Source organism: Balaenoptera ricei, chromosome 14, assembly GCF_028023285.1.
Source record: "Balaenoptera ricei isolate mBalRic1 chromosome 14, mBalRic1.hap2, whole genome shotgun sequence".
In the NCBI taxonomy this organism is placed as follows: Eukaryota; Metazoa; Chordata; class Mammalia; order Artiodactyla; family Balaenopteridae; genus Balaenoptera; species Balaenoptera ricei.
In genome coordinates, this window is record NC_082652.1 from 49,106,475 (window position 1) to 49,126,304 (window position 19,830).

A 19,830-nucleotide genomic window follows, 5' to 3' on the forward strand; every position below is an offset into this window, starting at 1 on the left:
ACCATGTTCTAGGTCACAGTCACAGCAACTTGATCATCGGGCATGATTTCTCATTTTTGAAATATTTCACTGTATTTTTCTTCTTTAAACTAATGCATATTTTTAAAAGAAGGTGTGATAAGGAAAGTAATATAAAAGTTATATCCACTGTGTTTTAGATGGGATAAGAAATGACGAAATATGAGCTTGATGACAGACAAGACACTGAAAAAATCTGCAGATGTGATCAGGAGTGCTGCTGATAATCATGGGGAAAATCACAGAGAACAGGGGATCAGTTGTCCAAGAATTGAACCACTTTGTAGCTGTGTGACTTTGGGAGAGTCAAATTAACACCTCTGCGTCTTAGTTACCTCATCTGTCATCTGTAAAATGAGGGTGATAGTGGTGTCACCTAAGTATGATAAGGTGGTTGTTAGGAGGATTAAGTAAGCTTGTATGTTAGAATAGAGTTTGATGCAGAGTAACTGTTGTGTATTTTCTATTGTTATTATTATACAAAGAAGGAAAAGAAATTTTTTGAAATTACAGACTGTAGATCTTTATCTCAACTCCCAGTAAAATTCTAGAGTGCATTATTAAACAGAAATGGAAGTAGTGATCCCTGGAAGGCATTATGGATTCTCTAAGTTAATTCATGTCCAATTAAATTTATTTATTTTTGACAGGATTGTTAGACATACAGCAGGAGGATGTGCCTGCAGGAGCTAAATTTCAGCCAGTCATTTGATGTGGTCTCTTGTGGGACTCTTTTAAAAGTGATGGGCAAATATGAACTGGGCGATAGTATAATTAAATGAATTTTTAGCAGATTGAACTTCTGTAGACAAATTATACCGATTGGCTAATGAGTATCATTCTGAAAGGAGATCCCAGTGGCAGCCACATGGTTTGTTGCTTTGTTTTTCATTGCGTTATTCACCTGTCATGAATAACTTGGAGGAATCCATCAAATCATGCTTGTCAAATGTGTGGATATCAGAAAATAAAAAGGGGAACAGAACAGTTGGACAAGGAAATAATGATTCCAAAAGAAGTTTATAAGCTTGGATGAACAGCCTGCACCTAAAAAGATGAAATTTAACTGGGATAAATATTTCTCAAATTTGTGGATAATACAAAATTTACCTGTTACCTTAAATAATCAGGTATTAGGGAATAATAGGATTTCAGAGCCTGCAAAAATGGATTGAAACAAACACTAGTGCATTAGAGATACATTTATGTCTGGCAAGTTTGGAAAATACACCACAGAATTATGCATGTGGTTTCAGAAGCAAATGTTGAACGATCTGGAAGTTTTAGTTGATTGACAGTGTGAAGACTGCTGAAAAAGAGCAAGTGTTGTGTTAGGTTGTATTAACGTAATTATACGAGTTAGAAAAAGAGAAGTAATAGTTTTACCATACAGATTGTTTCAATCAGACTACATTTAGAATATTTATCAATGGTATTTAGCTAATTTATTTCAATGAGTATAATTCTTAAAGGTGTGATTTACAGGTGACGTTGGCAAACTCAAGAATATTCAAAGAAGGGTGATTCAGAAGGTAGTCTGCAAGCTGTTTTATATGAGGATTGATGGAAGAAACCAAGGATCCATTAGCCTGGGGATAAAGGGAGGCTGGGCCCCTAATAGTGTTTTCAAATAGGTGGCAATATATCCTGTGAATAAATTATTGGATCCCATTTTAGAAATTCATGTAACACAATTACTTTACTTTAAGCTTTTATGATAACAAAGTGCTTGTAATTGAATATTAAATATATGTCACATTCAAAGGCAAAAACTAGGACTACATAGTAGAAGTAATAGGAAAGCAGAATTTTTACTTGATACACAGAAGAAACTTTTTTTTAATAATTAGTAGGTTCTGAATAGACTTTGCATATTTTTGTGGTGTAAGTATTTCTTCTTCATTAAAGGGATGTCTGACTTTTTAAAACAGGTTTTGTATGTGTCATCATTTAAATAATTATTAATATTGTTCTTTTACCTTTTTTAGAACATTGTAGAAATTCTAGGTGTCTCTCACTTTCGTTTTCTTTCTGTGTCTAAAAGGAATATAAACTGTTTGTAAAGCTTAGAAACTTACTGAGGTAGAACAAGGTTGCCAAAATCCCATAAATTAGAAGTCAACTCTCAATTAGATAGAATTTTATCTTCAAATCCAGGTAGTGATCACTCTCTGAACTGTTCCAGGCCTCAGAAAGCCACCTCTCTCCTCTCAGCTCTGCTCAGGTTTTATGAAGCTGGGCAACCAAAATAATTTAACTGTAAGACAGAATTTCCTTCTGATGAATATTCTATGATACTATATGTCATAGTTGCAGGAAAGTTTGTCTGTACGTATATATTGTTGGAAGTAAGTTGTTGCTGCTGATATTCTCTATTTTCACTTGATTTGTAACACAGGCACACCAGGATAATTTGTCCCCGCAGGGTGCTTGTCTTCCTAGGTAACAGAGCAGTGTCTAAAAGAGTGCCGTGGTGTATAATCCCTCTTGTTAAACACAAGGAGGAAGACTGTGGGGTGATGAAACCAGACACCACATGGTGCAGGTTTACGTCTGAATCCAGAGGGAATAAATTTGGCCGCGATCAGGTGACAAGGGGTGGCAATATGTGTCTAACCTGATTTGTAGAAACCCTAGTGCAGGTTACGCAGGAAATCTCAGAGACACCCCAGGTAATGCCCATCATATTTTTTAATAAATTTATTTATTTACTTAGTTAGTTTTGGCTGTGTTGGGTCTTCGTTTCTGTGCGAGGGCTTTCTCTAGTTGCGGCAAGCAGGGGCCACTCTTCATCGCGGTGCGCGGGCCTCTCACTATCGTGGCCTCTCTTGTTGCGGAGCACAGGCTCCAGACGCGCAGCCTCAGTAATTGTGGCTCACGGGCCCACTTGTCCCGCGGCATGTGGGATCTTCCCAGACCAGGGCTCGAACCCGTGTCCCCTGCATTGGCAGGCAGAGTCTCAACCACTGCACCACCAGGGAAGCCCCCATCATATTTTTTTTTTATAGCTCTCTTCTTTGTGTTGAAAAGATTCCTGTTTCTAGGCCGTGCTCAAAGGGGGCTTTTTCCCCCCCAGCCAATAGTATTAGCCAGTGTTTACTAACACATGTTGCTGTAGGCAATCGTTTGGCATACGGAAATAATCAGTTCTTTTACACTTACGATCTCATTTAGTCCTCACAACATTTTTATAAATGAGGAAATGAAGAAACTGAGTTCAGGAATGTTAAATATCTAAGATCAGACAGCTAGTAAGTAGGTGTTCCTGCTTCATCTGACTCCAAAGCTCATAACCTTCTTTATTATTCTATAAAAATTCCTAATATACGGCAACTCCAAACTAACTTGGTCTTCATCGAAGCCTACTTAGTGGTGCTGTAATCTGATGCTACAGACATGAGTGAGGACCAAGGACTTGGATCTCATGAGGCTTGCAGTGTAGCTGGAAGAATATCCTTAAACAGATAATGTTAATTAATGACAGGCGCTACCACGGGAAAGTACAATTTAAACCGTTATCTGAGAGTTCAAGGAAATATCTGATTGTTCTTAAGCGTGAGATTGCTGGAATGGGGATTGTGAGGTCGATATTGCATATATTATCTTGACTGTAGCCCACAGTTTCTGTAAAAGCCTTGTGCTCAAGACAATAAGTAATTTAACTTAGTAAAAGGAGCAGACTTCAGTGTTGGCTAGACCCATCCCTTCCTAGGTGCCAGGTCTCAGAGGCACTCTATCTTCTTGGACATCCCCTTTTTCTGGGTGAAATAGGCCTGATTCTCAAGGCTATTATAACAAAAATTCTGCATCTTTTAAGTCACACATTCACATATATTACTATAGCATGTAATTTCCCCATAAAATGCATGCAAGTAGGATAGAGAAATTGTAAACATCACCCTTAAACCCTTAACTAGTAACCACATATGTTAGGAGCAGACAGCAACCTAATTGAGGTGCAGCTATTAGGTGGTGGGCAAGATGCTGTCACTTTCTATGTGGTTAATTTTCTCATCTGAATACTACCAGCCATTCAAATTCATGTCTCATCAAAATGACATGGACCTTTGAGGTGTCTCAAGAACAGTGGAAATAGGGAATGTTAAATATATGAATCCAGGAGTCTATTGTAATACAAGTAAAACCTCTGGAGACTTAGCACGGAAGAGTTGTCTACTATGTATTAGCTGCTTTTATTGTATTTACACATTGTCATCAATAATATCATAATGTGTACAAGTCCTGTCCTTCCACTTGGTAGCTTTATGACCTTGGACCAATTACTTCAACTTAGTGCATCTCAGAGGAGGTTAATCCTGCCTCTTATATGCATCTCACTGAGTTGTTGTCAGGGTCAAATAAAAAAAAATATATATATATGTTGTATGTAAGCAAATAAAATAATATATGTTGTGTGTAAACACTCTGTAATTGTAGAGAGCTATATAATGGTTTATTGTTATAACCTCCAAATCGTTTACCTAATACATGAGACCTTAAATAGCTAAACATTTTAATGAACTGCCAATATGGATTAAGGGAAGACACTTTAATGTTAGAGAAAGATCTAAATATGTATCATTGATGTGATTTTAAGTTGTAGAAATCTTTTTATTTTGCAGTCAAGTAAGTAAGCTCAGAAAATTTTCTTCAGGGCCTGAAGGACCAAGACTTCAACCATTAGATGAACACTGGTCTAATGTGTTTATCTTAGGGATACTGGAAATGACTCTTCTGAGTCAGCTTGAGTAAGCTTTAAAATGTTTGATACATAGTATTCCTGGACCAGAAAAATGCTGAAAGAATGAACCTAAAACAGAAAAATACATTCTTAGCATGGCCTGTGTCCTCAGTGATTTAGCAAATATCTGTTTCCTTCTCTTAACTATATTGCTATCCTTGTCTGCAAGTTTCTTTTTCTCCTCCTACTGGGGCATGTAGAAGTCTTGGAGAAGAGGTTTCTGGGACAAGAGTCTGTCTTGCCTCAAAGTTGTATGAATCTAAATGTCTTTGAGATAGGCTCTGATATAGTTAGTCACATTAGTAAAGAAGGTGACATCCAGTGGTGTTTTGCCAGTTCTGCACATCTGTTCGTATCCTCTGAAAAGTACAAGCGAATCCATTGCTAGGGAGGTAACTGATTGTGTGTGTACTTTGTGTCCTTAGCCATGGAAATTCCACTTTTGGGAGAGCAGTGCTGAATTTGCAACCTGTTGGGAGTAGAAATGCGGAAGAAAGAAGATAGTTGAGAATTGCAAGGACTTTAGTGCATGAGAAGGAAGCATGAGAGATATAAAACACAACTCAGGGAGACAGAGTCAAGTGGAATCACAAATATAGCTCTAACACGGCAGAACAATTTGTTTCACAAAGAAAGAAAGGGCATTTTATGTAAAGGTTGAACACTGTGACAGACTCTGATTTGTATAGAAGAGACAGTGATATCTGGCCAATGGTTTCTGATTACAGCCTTTTCTTGGCAGTGCGAGCTCTAATAATTCTAGCTACAGATTTTCTTAGGGAAACAGCAGTTTTAAGAGCCTGTTTTTGAGGAAATAAGTTATAAAGCATTTCCATTTTCAGCAAAAAATTTTTTGAAAGGGACTAGAAAAGATCACTTTTTTAGCCAAAGTAAATAATGTAGGAGAAAGAAAACAGAGAGCTATTAGAAAGGAGAAACAATTCATGGTATTTGTGGAAAATATGATTCTGTACTTCTACACTATTAGAACTATTATGAGTTCAATTAGCTGTTCATATAGATAATAATTATCACAGTTCAATGGCTTTTGTATGTATTAACGATAAAATGTGAGGATAATTTATAAAAAAAGTGTATTCATCGTTGCAACCCAAAATATAAAACACTTAATAAAAAGCTTATTACAGTTTATAAAATAAAACTTCAACACATGGAACAATGTGTGTACATTTCCTAAAAATTTAATTAGATGTCTCGTTTAATTCCTATCTAAATTTCATCTGGAAATATAAAGAAGTGAACAACGAGAATTTTAAGAAGGAGTAATGAGAGCTGTGTCCTATCCAGATAGTGAAGTGTATTGTAATAGTACAGCAATTTAAGCAGGGTGGTGCTGGCACAGGAATTGATTGAAAATCAGGGGAGCATAGCAGGACCCCTGGATGAGCCCCAAGGATAGTGGTTTGCAGTTTATTTCAGAGGCCCTGAAAATTCCCAGAAGTGCCTTCAGCCATTAGAGGGAGTAAGTTCTGGGGGCTCTGAGCCCTCTCATCTCTACCTCAGCAGCAGCTCTGCTTTTGTGCATTTTATATACTGGGTTCCCACATTTATATATTGGTTTCACATCCAAAAGAGTTTTCATTGCCCTAATATTACTGTATGCCAGAGGATGCCTCACTAACCATGACCGGCTTATGAAACAAATTATGTTGGGGAACCTTGACTTAACATTAATAGGAGGTGGGAGCTTAAGTTAGTTCTTCACCTGGGTGCAAAAAGATACATTCCAGATGAACTAAAAAATGAAAACATAAAATACCCGCAAGAAACATCTGCAGATATTTACACGCTCTCTGGATAAAAGGAACTTCTAAATGTAAGAGCAGGTGAAGTCACAATAGAAAAGTCTGATGGAGTAGTTCATGTGAAAATAGAAAACTTTATCTCCCTAAATATCCAAAAAATAACCAACAAAAGGAATAAAAATCTATTATTAACATGCACAACAGTGAATATGTCTTACTATATAAATAGCTTTTTACACATTAATGAGAAAGACAGAAATATCCCATCTCATGTCCCATAGGATATTCATTTGAAATAAAGTTTTTGTCCTCCTTAGTATTACAAAAATATAATTAGAGTAACAATGAATTGCAACTTCTTTGTCCTACTATGTTTGCAAATATTGCTAAAAAGATAAGATTTAATACTGGCAAATTTGTGGAGAGAGAGGCAGATTCAGTTCTGCTTGGTGAGAGTATAAATTGTTATAATATTTCTGCAAACAGTTGACAGTGTATCAAGAGACATGACAGAGCTCACATCCTTTTGACTCACTAATATTCTAAGAACGTTACATTCATTATATTCTTTGGAAATTTACTTTTATTAATTAAGTTTTAAAACAACGTAAATGCCTGTCTTCAGTTACGTGTTAATTATGATGCCCATTTTGAAGAATTTAAATTACATGAAGAAAAGTAAGACAGCTAACTATGCATACATGTACTTTATATAATTATAATTATATTTTAAAAGTATGTGTGAATAGAAAAAACTAGAAGGAAAACACAAATATTAGCAGGGGTTAATATTCTTGGTTGTAAGCTTATGAGTGCACTTTGTTTTCTATAATATAGGTATGAGTTTGCATTTTTCCAGTTTTTACAACCAGAAAACAAGATGATTTTATTAATAATTATTATCTATGGCAGACTTTGAAACTGGATTTCCTATTTTGTTACAATTGTATCATTATTGCCCAAGTCGGTTTGAACCTGTTTTGATTATCCAAAATACTTATTGGCCCTCTTTCTAGAAAAATCTTATTATGATACATGACCTTAAAACTTGTGGATAATCCTACTCCCTTCCCTTCTCTATTGCATCCTTGTCCCCTGTTTCTAAAGAGGTAGGTACAAGGTGGAAAACAATTGGAAGAACATGCTAAATTCAAAATAAGTGTTACATAACCAGGAAGACATACTCAGATACTAGTTGTATTTGAGAATGTCAAGAAAGATAATCCAGGGAGTATGATTTTGCAGGACGTATGAAACCGTTAACACCTCATAGCCAAGACATCGATCGTTGGGGCGTGGGCAGTTCCTCAGTTTAACATTTGGGGCTGTAGTTTCACTCTGACTGTGGCTTCTTCCCACTGTCCTGTTGGAGTGTGGCTGCCTGCGAGTCTGATTCATGTCTCTGCCATGTGTCATATTATTTTGACGCTCTCCATGTTTTGTTCCGTGAAAGTAATCTCTCTATCTTTTGTTCTCTAAATGTTCCCACAGCTAGTTCAGTGAAGCTTGTTCACATCCAGGACCCCCTCCTTCTCTGTCCCCTTTCTCTGTCTTGCAGGAACTGAGGGTGGCTTCTGGTGTTTGTGTGGCTTCATCATTTCCTTCCTGCCTCTCATCCACTTCACGATGTAATTCTTGGCACTTTTACTTCCTTCGTAGAGTAGGATGTGATGTCATAGAGAAGGGGACAGGGCTATCCAAATTCTCTCAATTGCTGGGAGGAGCTGCCCAGGTGTGCTGAGGGGCCTGTACTCAGGAAGAGAAACAGGGAGTCCTCCACAGTGAGTAACCCCACTTTCGAGCGTGCCCAACTTCCCATTAAAACGTTACCCAGTACACTGGAGTTTCCTCTTCGGCCCTTTCTAGATTTCATCAGTTTGCCTTTTGGACATTCCCAGTTCAGCTCAATTTTCCTCCTTTCTCTCCCTTCTCCTCTGTGCCCCTCTTTCTGCCATCCCGTGTCTCTCCCCGCCAGTTTCCCTCTTCCTTGTTTGCTTACTTGTGTATGTCTGTGTCTGTTGACCTTCTGCCCATATCTTCTATGAGAGACCATTAGTGTCCCCAGCATTGCCTATCATTTGGGGTGACACCCACCCTGTATACAGTCCATGTGACCACGGCATCTCCTTTCAGTAATTCATAAGTATGCACTGTTCTACTTACAGTTCTTCTTATTTTAAAAACTCTGTCGGCTATTTCATTTTCATGTCTGTATCGTTCCTGCCTTTCTTTGTGACCTAATCTTTTCCCCTTTTCAGCTCTATTATGCAGTTTCCTTCTTGCCTTTTTTTTAACCAATATTTGTACACTTTAGTCCTCTTCCTATACAGCTATGCCTATGTGTCTTCCCCCCTTGACAGTTCAGCTCTCCAAAGCATCCTCTGTGAGGACAGTTTTCCTTCTTTCCTATTGACATACTTGTTGCTACACTCTCTTTCCAGTGTAGCTCATATTTCGCTATTCTTTAAAGAATTACCAACTGCAACTAAGAGACTGATCCAGACTAGGGAAAATGGGGAAATTTCCTGGGAACTAGAAAGGGGAGAACGGGAAAGTGGCCCTAATGGTGAGGTAGGGCAGGCTGTGTATGTAACTCACTGGAGAACCTTGAGGAGCAGAACCTTTGCTAGTGACCTAGCCGAAATTTAGCCATTGATCGTAGAAGAGATCACAGAGCTCTTTTGAACATATTTGGAAGCCTTTTTAATTTTTCGTTTTTAGAGTGACCCTGTTAATTCTTAATAATTATGAGAATTTTGGTCTAATATTCATAATAATCATAAATTAGGACTCTAGAATTATTAAGTTGCATGGGGCCATGACTTGTGCAGAAGCTCCTGTACAGAAAATTTAAGTCGGTGTCATCTACCCTTGGAGGAAGTCATTGTGAAGATGTGTGTACACTTGTTTCTTGTACCCAGAGATGGTCCTATAGACCTTGTTGGTGAGCAGTGTGGGCATCGTTCTTTACGGATTTCACTACATGTGAAGTCCCTGGGTAAATAAAAGGGGCTTGCTTTCCAGGGCTGATGGTCTAATGCCTGTGGAAATAATTAACTGTGTCCCATATATTCCCCATACTTTGTTTAAAAAAGTTCACTTCCACTCAAAAATAAGCAGGACAGAAGGGGAGAGAAAGAGAATAGGACTCAGTTCATAAAGCTGAGATGGGCTGAATGGGAAGAGGAAGGGATTTACTTGAAATGAATTGGAAAAGGCAAAAGAAAGGAAACTGAGCTGAACTGGAAAACACACTGTAATGAGATACTTGGGTTTCTGTATGCTTTTTTCCATTTTGGCCATGAAGGGTTTTTATTTATTTTTTTAATACAAGAGAAGTTGATCAAAATATGAATCCAGTGAGGTCATTTCTGACCAGCACTTTGTTCTCTGCTCTTGGTGGTATTCAGGCTCATGTTTCCAAGGTCTTAGAAATTTAAGAAATGTTTTAACAGCCTGAAAACATGACTTTAACCATAAAATGTTAGCATTTTTTAATAAAGGAAATTATATACATTTATGAACTTGGTGTTTTCGGGTTTCACATTTCTTTTTTTGGTGTGTATGCCTTTGTGACATTTTTGCAGAATGACCCCTATATGTTGCACAAATTGCCATAAACGTCCAGAAAAAAAATTATGTTCTCACTTTGGACACCTGATCTGTGTGATGGAACCTAATTTTGGCATAACAGCCTTTTTAAAATTTTAAGGAAACATTGCATGATTCACACACATTTTCATCTTGTACGTTTCTATGCAGTAATCTAGGAATCTTATGTTTATTTTTATTTTTTTAGGCACTAGAAAAACACCCCAACTCACCAATGACAGCAAAGCAGATATTGGAAGTCATTCAGAAAGAAGGGTTAAAAGAAACAAGGTCAGTATTCATATTTACATTTTCTGTTTTCGTTGATTAATAATTGCTACTGATTGCAAAGTAATAGGGGTATCTAGATTTTGATGTTGTAGATGATTGTGAATTAAGTAACTACCTGCAAATTCTTTTGTGACTACCAAATATTTGGGTGACCCAAGATTTCCTTGGAACTACCTGTTTGCTTAATAAATTAGACAGATTGATACAGAGTGTACTTCATTAACAAAGAGCGGCACTGTGTGAATTAGCCTCTGATTGGAGTTACTCATCTTTCTCTTTCGTGTAAGAGGAGACTTTTGTTTCTGAAAGTGAGTAGTGAAAGAGAAACTTTTTTACAGTCTTAATAGGTAGATCCCAAGATATAAGATGAGCTCACTCTGATAAAATTCGAAGTGCCAACGAATATGGTTGAAAATTTAGTCCTCGTATTTCAAATTACTCTACTTGGAGCCTCATTGATCAATTATTGAGTCTTTAAAAAAATAACAGTTTTATTGAGATAGTCATATACCATAAAATTTGCCCTTTGAAAATGTACAATTCGTTGGTTTTCAGTATATTCACAAAGCTGTGCAGTCATTAACTGCTATCTAATTTTAGAACATTTTCATCCTGAGATGGAACCCCATACCCCTTAGCAGTCACTCCCAATTCCCTATTCCCTCCAGCCCCTGGCAACCAGTAATGTACTTTTTATGTCTGTGGTTTTGCCTATTCTGGACATTTCATATAATTGTAGTTATACGCTGTGTAGCTTTTTGTGACTGGCTTCTTTCATTTAACATCATGTTTTCAAGGTCCATCCATGTGGTAGCATGAATCAGTACTTCATTTCTTTTTGTTGCCAAATAATATTTTATTGTATGGATATACTATATTTTATCTATGATGATTATTTTTATTTAGTGATGAACTTTACAGTTTTGGCTTTATCCAGCAGTTTAGGGTCATATAAATGATCTTACTCAAGGAGGAAAAAAAGTTTGTTACAGGGTAAAATAACCATAGGGCTGTCGCATGTGTATCTACTCATCCTTGTTACATAGAGTGAATTTTTTTAATTGTATGAAGTTGTCTACCTATAAGCCATTGAGAAGGCAGTGATCTCAGCTTGGTGAAAATTAAATCTGCTGAGTTACCTTTTGAATCTGATCTTGAGATAGAACCTGCTGAGAGAAATCAATGTCCTCCCGAGGCCAACTTTTCCTAAAAAATTGGTATTACCTGTAACTCCCATTACTGTAACATGTGAATCACATCAGCTTCTAGCTGTTTAAAATGCATCTCTTGCAAGTTTGATCCCTGAACATCACAATTTAGTGGGGTAGAGGATGCCTAGGCTTAAGTTTTCGTCTCTGTTTTGGAGGCTTTTTCTGCCTGTTCTGAAGAAAGAGCCTGAGCTAATGTAACTACCCTGTTTGCAATAATTGTTCCTCCGCAACGTGGAGGTAACACTGCGGAGGGAAGTTGCTGACAGAGCCTAAGCGCTATTCAAGGGGACCCTTGCTTCTAAGCCAGACGTCAGTGTGAGGAGTTAGGGAACAAAATGGGGACACCTGGAAATTAATTTTCCCCTTACTGCCTGTCAGAAACCCTGAAAATATTTATGCCATTTAGAAAGCACTGGAACTGTTTGTGCTACAGCCAAAAGAAAAAATGGGGTAAAAATCTAGAGATCTCAGCTCCTGTCAGATGTGGGCTCTGAGCCAGAGGAACCTGAGAATGCAGGCATAAAAAGCTTCTATAAGCAGACATTTGAAATTTGTTCATCATGATATTCTTCTCCAGAGGAGTGACTAAGCCACTATCAGCTATTATTTACCTTGAGATATAAAACCCCTGTACCATGACCATGAACAGCATCTTAATTACACTTATCATTGTAACAACATTTTTCGTATTTTTTTCAAGATGCTGGTCTTCCCAGAATGGTATATTAAAGGGCTTTAAGTATATGTTAACAAACAAAACACAAAGCAGCTTCTTTAAAGAGTAAGAACATTGAAAAGGAAAACATACCCTATTCCTCTAAATACAACCCTCCCTCTTCATCCCCTCCCCCATTATTGTGTCCTTCTGTGAAGAAAAAAAAAAAAATGTTTGTTGTTACAAGTACTGATGAACCCCTATAGGACTATTGAAAGTACCTGCAAGGAATTCACAAGTTAAATAGGAAAGGAACCAGGCAAAGAAAGAGACCATAGTTCTATTTTAAGTTCTACTCTGTAAAATCAGCTCTGTGCAAAGGGCTTCAGAATATGCATTTTATGTTCTCATTTCTTTCTGTTTCTTTGAATTCTCCCTCCTGTCAGTTGTGACAGTTACTTATGGCTCGTATATCTGTGACTACTCTCCCCTTGTTATCTAGTTTGCTTATTAGACTCATCTCTAAAATGAAAATAGTGGGAGGGTGGGATAAATTGGGAGATTGGGATTGACGTATATACACTAGTATGTATAAAAAAGATAACTAATAAGAACCTGCTGTATAGCACAGGGAATTCCACTTCGCTGTACAGTAGAAACTAACACAACATTGTAAAACAACTATACCCCAATAAAAAAATAAGTAAAAAAATAAAAGTAGGATGTAGATTCTGAGTGAGTTTCAGCTTTCCTACCTGTTGTGTATATTGCTTTAGGGAGCAGATTCTGACATTTATTTTGCCTACTTAATGTACTCTTTTGCTACCTTCCAAATTCTTAAATGTTTTCCAGATATTTATGGTAGCTGAGTAAATCAAGTGTAACTATATCTGTTTTTCTTAAGTAAAGTTACATTTAGAAATTCCATCATCATAAGGTCAAACATAGCTGTTTCATTTCTAGATGTTTATTAATGATGTGTTTTTCAAGATGTGCAGGCTTTCAGATATGCCTGATTAACTGTAGGGGAGTGACTGTGAAAGTTACTGATGTGTCCATAACCTCCCAGTGGTCTCTATGAATGAGAAGTCATGTTAGTGGCCCTCACCCAAACAGTCCACCACTGTGCCTGGCATTTCTGGAAAAGAGAAGATTGGCCCCTTATCCATCATCATTCCAATGCCATTTGTTTTAAAATAACACCATTTGTTTCAAATACTGGGTTGGGGGGGGGGGTGGTGGCCCTTCTTTCTGTGTGTCAGGCAGATCTCCTATAACACTGACCTCACTGGACTGTAAGTTTGTCCTTGTTTGTCTTCCCGCTGGTCTGTGAGCTCCTTAAGGGCAGGGTACCCAACACTCCTGGCACTCAGAAGATACTCAGTAAATGTTTGTTGAGTAAATAATCTTCCTCAAGATGTTAACTTGCTGGTCCTTAGTGATGATTTTGGCTTGCATTTAGAGTTGGAAGCTTCTTTTTAACATTACAAGTTGTATTTTCCATCCTACTTTTAATTGTTTGTTTTAATCAAAAGGAATCTACCAGCTTTGTGGGAACTCCATTAAATAGATGCATGCGGATAGCCTCTGGCAGATTAGCTGTGAACTTGAGGAAGGTTATTGTGCTGTTGCCTGTTTTCATACACTGTAGGTGCCTCTGGTTTAAACTTGTAACTTACAATAAAAAATAAACCAATAATTTTGGCAAAGCTGATATGAGTATTTGAATGTGTTCAGTATACGTGATATTGTTAATTTATTTGACTGAGATAAAATTCTTGACATTTTATGGTACCTTTTCCTCTTTTCCAGTGACACTTTAAATTGCATAATTTTCATGTAGACAGGATAAAACGAGGACAGCTTTTTATATCATGTTCTGTGTATCTTCTTCAAGTTATTGATGAAATGTGTAGTATATGATTAAACTCTATTTGGAAAAGCCAGACTGAAATAAGTACTCTCTGTGTGGTTTACAAAAAGGTATATAGATAAAATAAATTGTCAGAAGGACATATGGTTTTTGTTGGGAAAAAATTAATAATATGATGATGGCATGACTTCCTAGAAATTTTTAAAATAAAAATATATTTGTAAGTTTTAATTCCCTTCTATATAATAAGATAGAAGATTTTTGTCAATATGATTTTATTCTGGTCCATCTATATTGTACTTGCTTTACTGATTCTGAGTATTTCCAGGCTTCTGTTACTTTGTGTTTATGAGTTGTCAACGACTGATAAGACACTGCTATTTGGAATGCTTTTCAGATGATCAGAATCTTATAATCAATCAAAGAACCGTGTTGCTTGCATAGAGAGGATAGAAATGTGTATATTCCAGACTGCGGCTTTTATGGATGGATATTTGATATGCCTGTTTGGACTGCTTGGCTAAACATTCCCACGTCCTCAGGGAGAGAGGGTGCTACTGTAGACTATAGCCTTGTCTGCAGTAATTAAACATATGTCCATAGAAAAGGAGAAGGACTCTGGGGGTTGTCCGAATTCTGCCTTTCTGTTTTTGGTTTGCTTATTCAGAAGTTATAATTCCTTTACAAAGAGGACTGAGGGAGTTTTGATGCCTGAGGATATGTTTTTCTCTGTTCATGTAATTTTTAAAGTGATGCTTTCGAAGAAATATGCGCTCTGTTTTAGTGACACACCTGGGGCAGCAAGGTCAAGGAGTGAGGTCTGTAGCACTTACCTAGCAAGAGCAGAGCAGCCATTTATCAGTGGGGATAATTTCTTATGTGCTGGGCATTATTATCACAGGATACCTGTCATTAATGTAGCAAAAACTGTGATACAGTTGTCATATTACTTGATAATAGGTAAATTGCTTTCTAATGGAGGTGAGGCAGTCACGAAATAAAGGCCAAAATATCACAGAGCAATTAAAAAACCCTCTGTTGGGTTGGGGGCAGGGCAATATTTATAAGGTACACTTTTACAATACTATAGATGCCTTACTTTAAAAATAATATATGTTAGATTTCATTGACCATTTATAGAGCAGCAACCTATAATTACATATCACAGTAGGGACATTTGAAAAGGCTTATAAACAGTCTCTCTCGTGCTTGGTATTATTCATTGACATATTTTTGATTTTGCAATGTGAAGCATGCATATGACAACCCAAGATTTTGTAATTATGCCGGTATCAATGAGAACTTTTTTTTCCCCCCGGTAATTCTTAGAATAAATTTGTTTTAAGCTACTTGTCGTAAGGTCTTTCATGATTTCTGTTTTGCAGTCTCTGTCATGATATGCTGAAATTAGGATCTCCACTTTGTACTGTGGTTGATTAAAGATTTTTCTAGGGGGATAAAATGTCAGAAAATTCCATTACCACGTATAGTGACAAACAATAAAATTTCTTGGCATTTCTCTCGGTGAGATTTACGTTTCTAATTAGCACTTTAGGAGATGATTCTTTCTCGCTGCCGAAATGTTTTGTCTAAAGGTAAGAAAGAAACACAAATAATTTCAACTGCAAAATCAATTCTTATCTCCAGACTCCATGTTGGCGTCGCTTCTTTCATACTGAAACGGAGGTCTCGTTTGTTTGTGTTGGGACAGTTTAGAATTACAGTGTTAACTCATGGTGTCATCCTTGCCATTTGCTAACGTCTAATTTTCTCATTGTGTAAATGGTGTGAGGGATTCATCCTTAGAGAGGGATGAATGAAACAATGGTGTTATTAACCAGAATCATAGGGGAATCTGCATGTATTTATGTGTGTATATTAGGTGTGTATACGTGAGTGTGTGTGAGCAAGCCTTTAGAATAATTTATCTCTTAGTTGACATAAACTTTTACTTGTCATTACTCAGATTAGAAATCTCAATCAGGGTCATTCCTAACTCTCTTCTCCCATCCCCCCCGCCATGGCCAGTTGGCTTTTGTGTAGTGTTCGTTCTGTGTCCTAACTACATCTTTCTTTCTCTATATCCCTACTCTTTGCCATTCATTCTTTGCACTTAAAATTTTTCAACTAGATTAATGCAGTATCTTCTTATCTGGTCTCTTTAAACCTGGTCTCCCGTTTTTTAAATCTATTTTTTTCTCAAACAAGCACTACCCCATTTATAGTAGCATTTTTTAACTGATAGTCCAAAATATCCCAGAGAATATATTGTGCCTAATAAGCTATGAATCAAAAGCTATTGTCAGTTGTATGTTTGGATATAATTAGAGGAAATCAAGCATGATACTTTTTTCCTAGTCACATGGTATCTGAATAAATGCGTGATATTCTGATTATGTAGGGTTTATGATGTGAATGGTGAATGCATACATTATACCTTACATTTAGATGAGATTTGGAATCTCTAATCTGGTCATTTTTATATACACTTGGTTCTTCCCAAAATATGTCACTTAAAATGTTGTTTGTTAGTATTATATGCTTTGTTTGTGCATAATTAATTAGTTTTAAATTAAATGGTATAAAACTGATTAAATAAGTATTCATAATTTATACATGGATATCACTAATTGTTTAAAAAGCAACTGATATATCATAATTAAACTTTTTTTAAACTTAAAGTTACTTTTTTCTATAATGACATAGTGATTGAGATAATTCTTCAGGAGATAATGAGGTGATATATTACTGTGAAAGCATTCTCTGAGTTAGAAAATAATTGTGTGAAATATTACCCTACAAGGTCAGATTTCAACTCCTCAGCACAACCCTAATCAACCTGGACTTGGGCAACTTTAAAGCCTTTGTAGTCAAGCATCTGATGTTGGAGCCACAGTTGACTACAGCTGACCCTTGAACAACTTGGGATTTTGAAATTTGTGGGTCCACTTATACACGAATATTTTTCAATAGTAAATCCTACAGTACTACACAGTCTGTGGTTGGATGAATCCGCAGACATGGAGGAACCACAAATATGAAAGGCTGACAATAAATTATATGCAAATTAACTCCCATGTTGCTCAGGGGTCAACTATACTTGCCTTTTGCTGTGAAATCTCCCCCATAATCTTTTCATAATTTGGAAAGTAGAAGTAGAGCCCACGAGACATTCATGAACTATGTTTTGTGTGTGTGTGTGTGTGTGTGTGTTGCACGCTCTGCTGGTAATTTTCACATTGTTCCATAAAAGGACTGCCGAATGGGGAGGGAGCACTTTTCAGGTAGAATGCCTCAAACTAATGTACTAAGTTTGCAACAGGACTCCTCCTGGTTCCCAGCTTGAAGTTATAATAACAGTGATTGGTTAGTCTGCTCAGGCTGCCATAACAAATCATCATACACTGGGCAGCTTAAACACCAGAAGTGTATTTTCTCACATTTCTCTCTAGTTCTGGAGGCTAGAAATCCTAGATCAGTGTCCGGCAGGATAGGTTTCTGGTGAGGCCTCTCCTCCTGGCTTGCAGACAGCCACCTTCTCGCTGTGTCCTCGCATGGGCTTTCCTGGGTGTTTATGTGCAGAGAGAGAGAGCAAGCGCTTCAGTGTCTCTTTTTATAAGGATACTGCCCCTATCAGATCAAGCCTCCATCCTTAGGACCTCTTTCAACCTTAATACCTTCCTTAGAGATCCCATCTCCTAATATAGCCACACTAGGACTTCAACATAAGACTTGGGGTGGGGGAGACACAAAAACTCAGTCTACAACAGTGATTCAGAATTTGGAACTTTATTTTTAAAAAAAAAGAATTTGGAACTTTACATTTCCAGAGCTCGTGGCAAACCATAGAATTTTTCTAGAATTTTGAGTATCTGATTCAACTTAGAAGGTGTTCATAACAATATGCTTAACACTGTACTGTGCTTCTGTTTTTACATACTCATACGTGTTTTCATATGTTATTCCTAACATATAAACCGGTAGAATACTTGGCTTATGTTTTGTGTCCAAATATAATGTGTAGAGTCACATAACATAAATTGATTTGGATTTTATTTGAAGGCTTTGGTAAAAATAGCTGTGGTGACTGTGTATAACCCTCAAGGCATCAATATTCACTAAGGTATGCAAATATAGCTGTGAAATGGCCATTTCTTAATACAACTTTTTATTCTGTCAAGCTTCCTTTCTCCATCCTTCCAAATAATTGAACAAAAAAGGTAATTTAGGTGATTTCAGCTTTATTGAGATCTAGGTATAATTTACTCCAGAAATACTGAGCACTCTATAAATATTTCAGTGCAGGAATAGGAGCAGAAATGGATATAATATTACATTGTATGTGAGTCTTTCTAAGTATCCTATGCAGGTTAAGATCTTTGGGGAGAAATAGGTATTTAACTGGGGTGGTATTATTTAATTTTTTTTTCTAGGTGGTGTTTTTCTCCTTATCTCCTCATTTCATTGCTTGTGCTCTTAATTGCCACATGCCTAAATGCTTTTGAACTTGACAACATAATTCAAATGCAAAACTGTTGATGTGCTGACATGGGGACTTCTTTTTATAGTTGATTTGTTTTCAGAGGAATAAAAATTATGACATTTTGTTAAGCCAGGTTTTCTAAAAGCTACAAGTGCATAATTCCTAAGAATAAGTCCTAGCTCTTTCAGGACAATTAAGGACTATTTATCCTACACCTCCTGAGATGCCTTATGCAGAATCAAATAGATAATTCTGTCTGAAATTCAGATTTTTTTTTTTTTTTTTTAATTTTTGGCTGTGTTGGGTCTTCGTTTCTGTGGGAGGGCTTTCTCTAGTTGCGGCAAGACGGGGCCACTCTTCATCGCGATGCGCGGGCCTCTCACTGTCGCGGCCTCTCTTGTTGCGGAGCACAGACTCCAGACGCGCAGGCTCAGTAGTTGTGGCTCACGGGCCCAGTTGCTCCGCGGCATGTGGGATCTTCCCAGACCAGGGCTCGAACCCGTGTCCCCTGCATTGGCAGGCAGATTCTCAACCACTGCACCACCAGGGAAGCCACAGATGATTTTTATTAACATTTTTTTAAAAAGTTAAGTCCTGTTTTAGGTGCTGCGCAAGGCTTGTGTTTGGGCTCTGCTCTCTCTTCAGTTTGTTGGTAACCATCTTCTGGCCAGGTTCAGGGTACTCAGGTGTGTGGGTAGAGCTTTTCCCAGGTGCTTACTAGTCAAATGAGAGAACATCAGAGAAAGGAAAACAAGTGTGGACATGTAGAATTTAATCAATGAAATACCGACTAAGTGCCTCCTTTTTGCTCACTGTGTAAAGTCCTGGGGGTTTTGTGGAAGCTTTAAGGCATGTCTTCATCCCATTAACATTTATTAAGTACGTGCTATGTTCTTGAGACTGTGGAAGCTGCTGGATTTATAGATGAGTAAAGTGAAGTTCCTCCTTTTGAAGGTTTAACAGCGTAGGTCCAGACCCTTCTCTGAGTCATTCATTTACGTCTTTTAATCTCTCCTCTGTGGAGTATGTCTTCATCCTAGTACATAATGGCTTTTTATTTTTATTAAAAAAATTAAACTTAGGAATTTCTAAATTCTCTCTTGAATTCTTAGTAGAATATATGATATTCTAACATAACAGGAAGTGCTGTCTTTGCATCACAAATACAAGCTCATTAAGATTAGGGACACAGATCTTTGTA

At 37.2% G+C, this 19,830-nt stretch overlaps 1 protein-coding gene across 1 annotated transcript in view; it reads left to right on the plus strand.

Moving 5' to 3' along the window:
* The window catches only part of ASXL3 (ASXL transcriptional regulator 3), a 171,681-nt gene that overhangs the window by 21,536 nt on the left and 130,315 nt on the right, over window positions 1-19,830 (plus strand). The window contains exon 2 of the mRNA XM_059893908.1: window positions 10,325-10,407. Within this exon, the coding sequence (XP_059749891.1) occupies window positions 10,325-10,407 (83 nt within the window). The remainder of the gene's footprint in view (window positions 1-10,324; window positions 10,408-19,830) is intronic.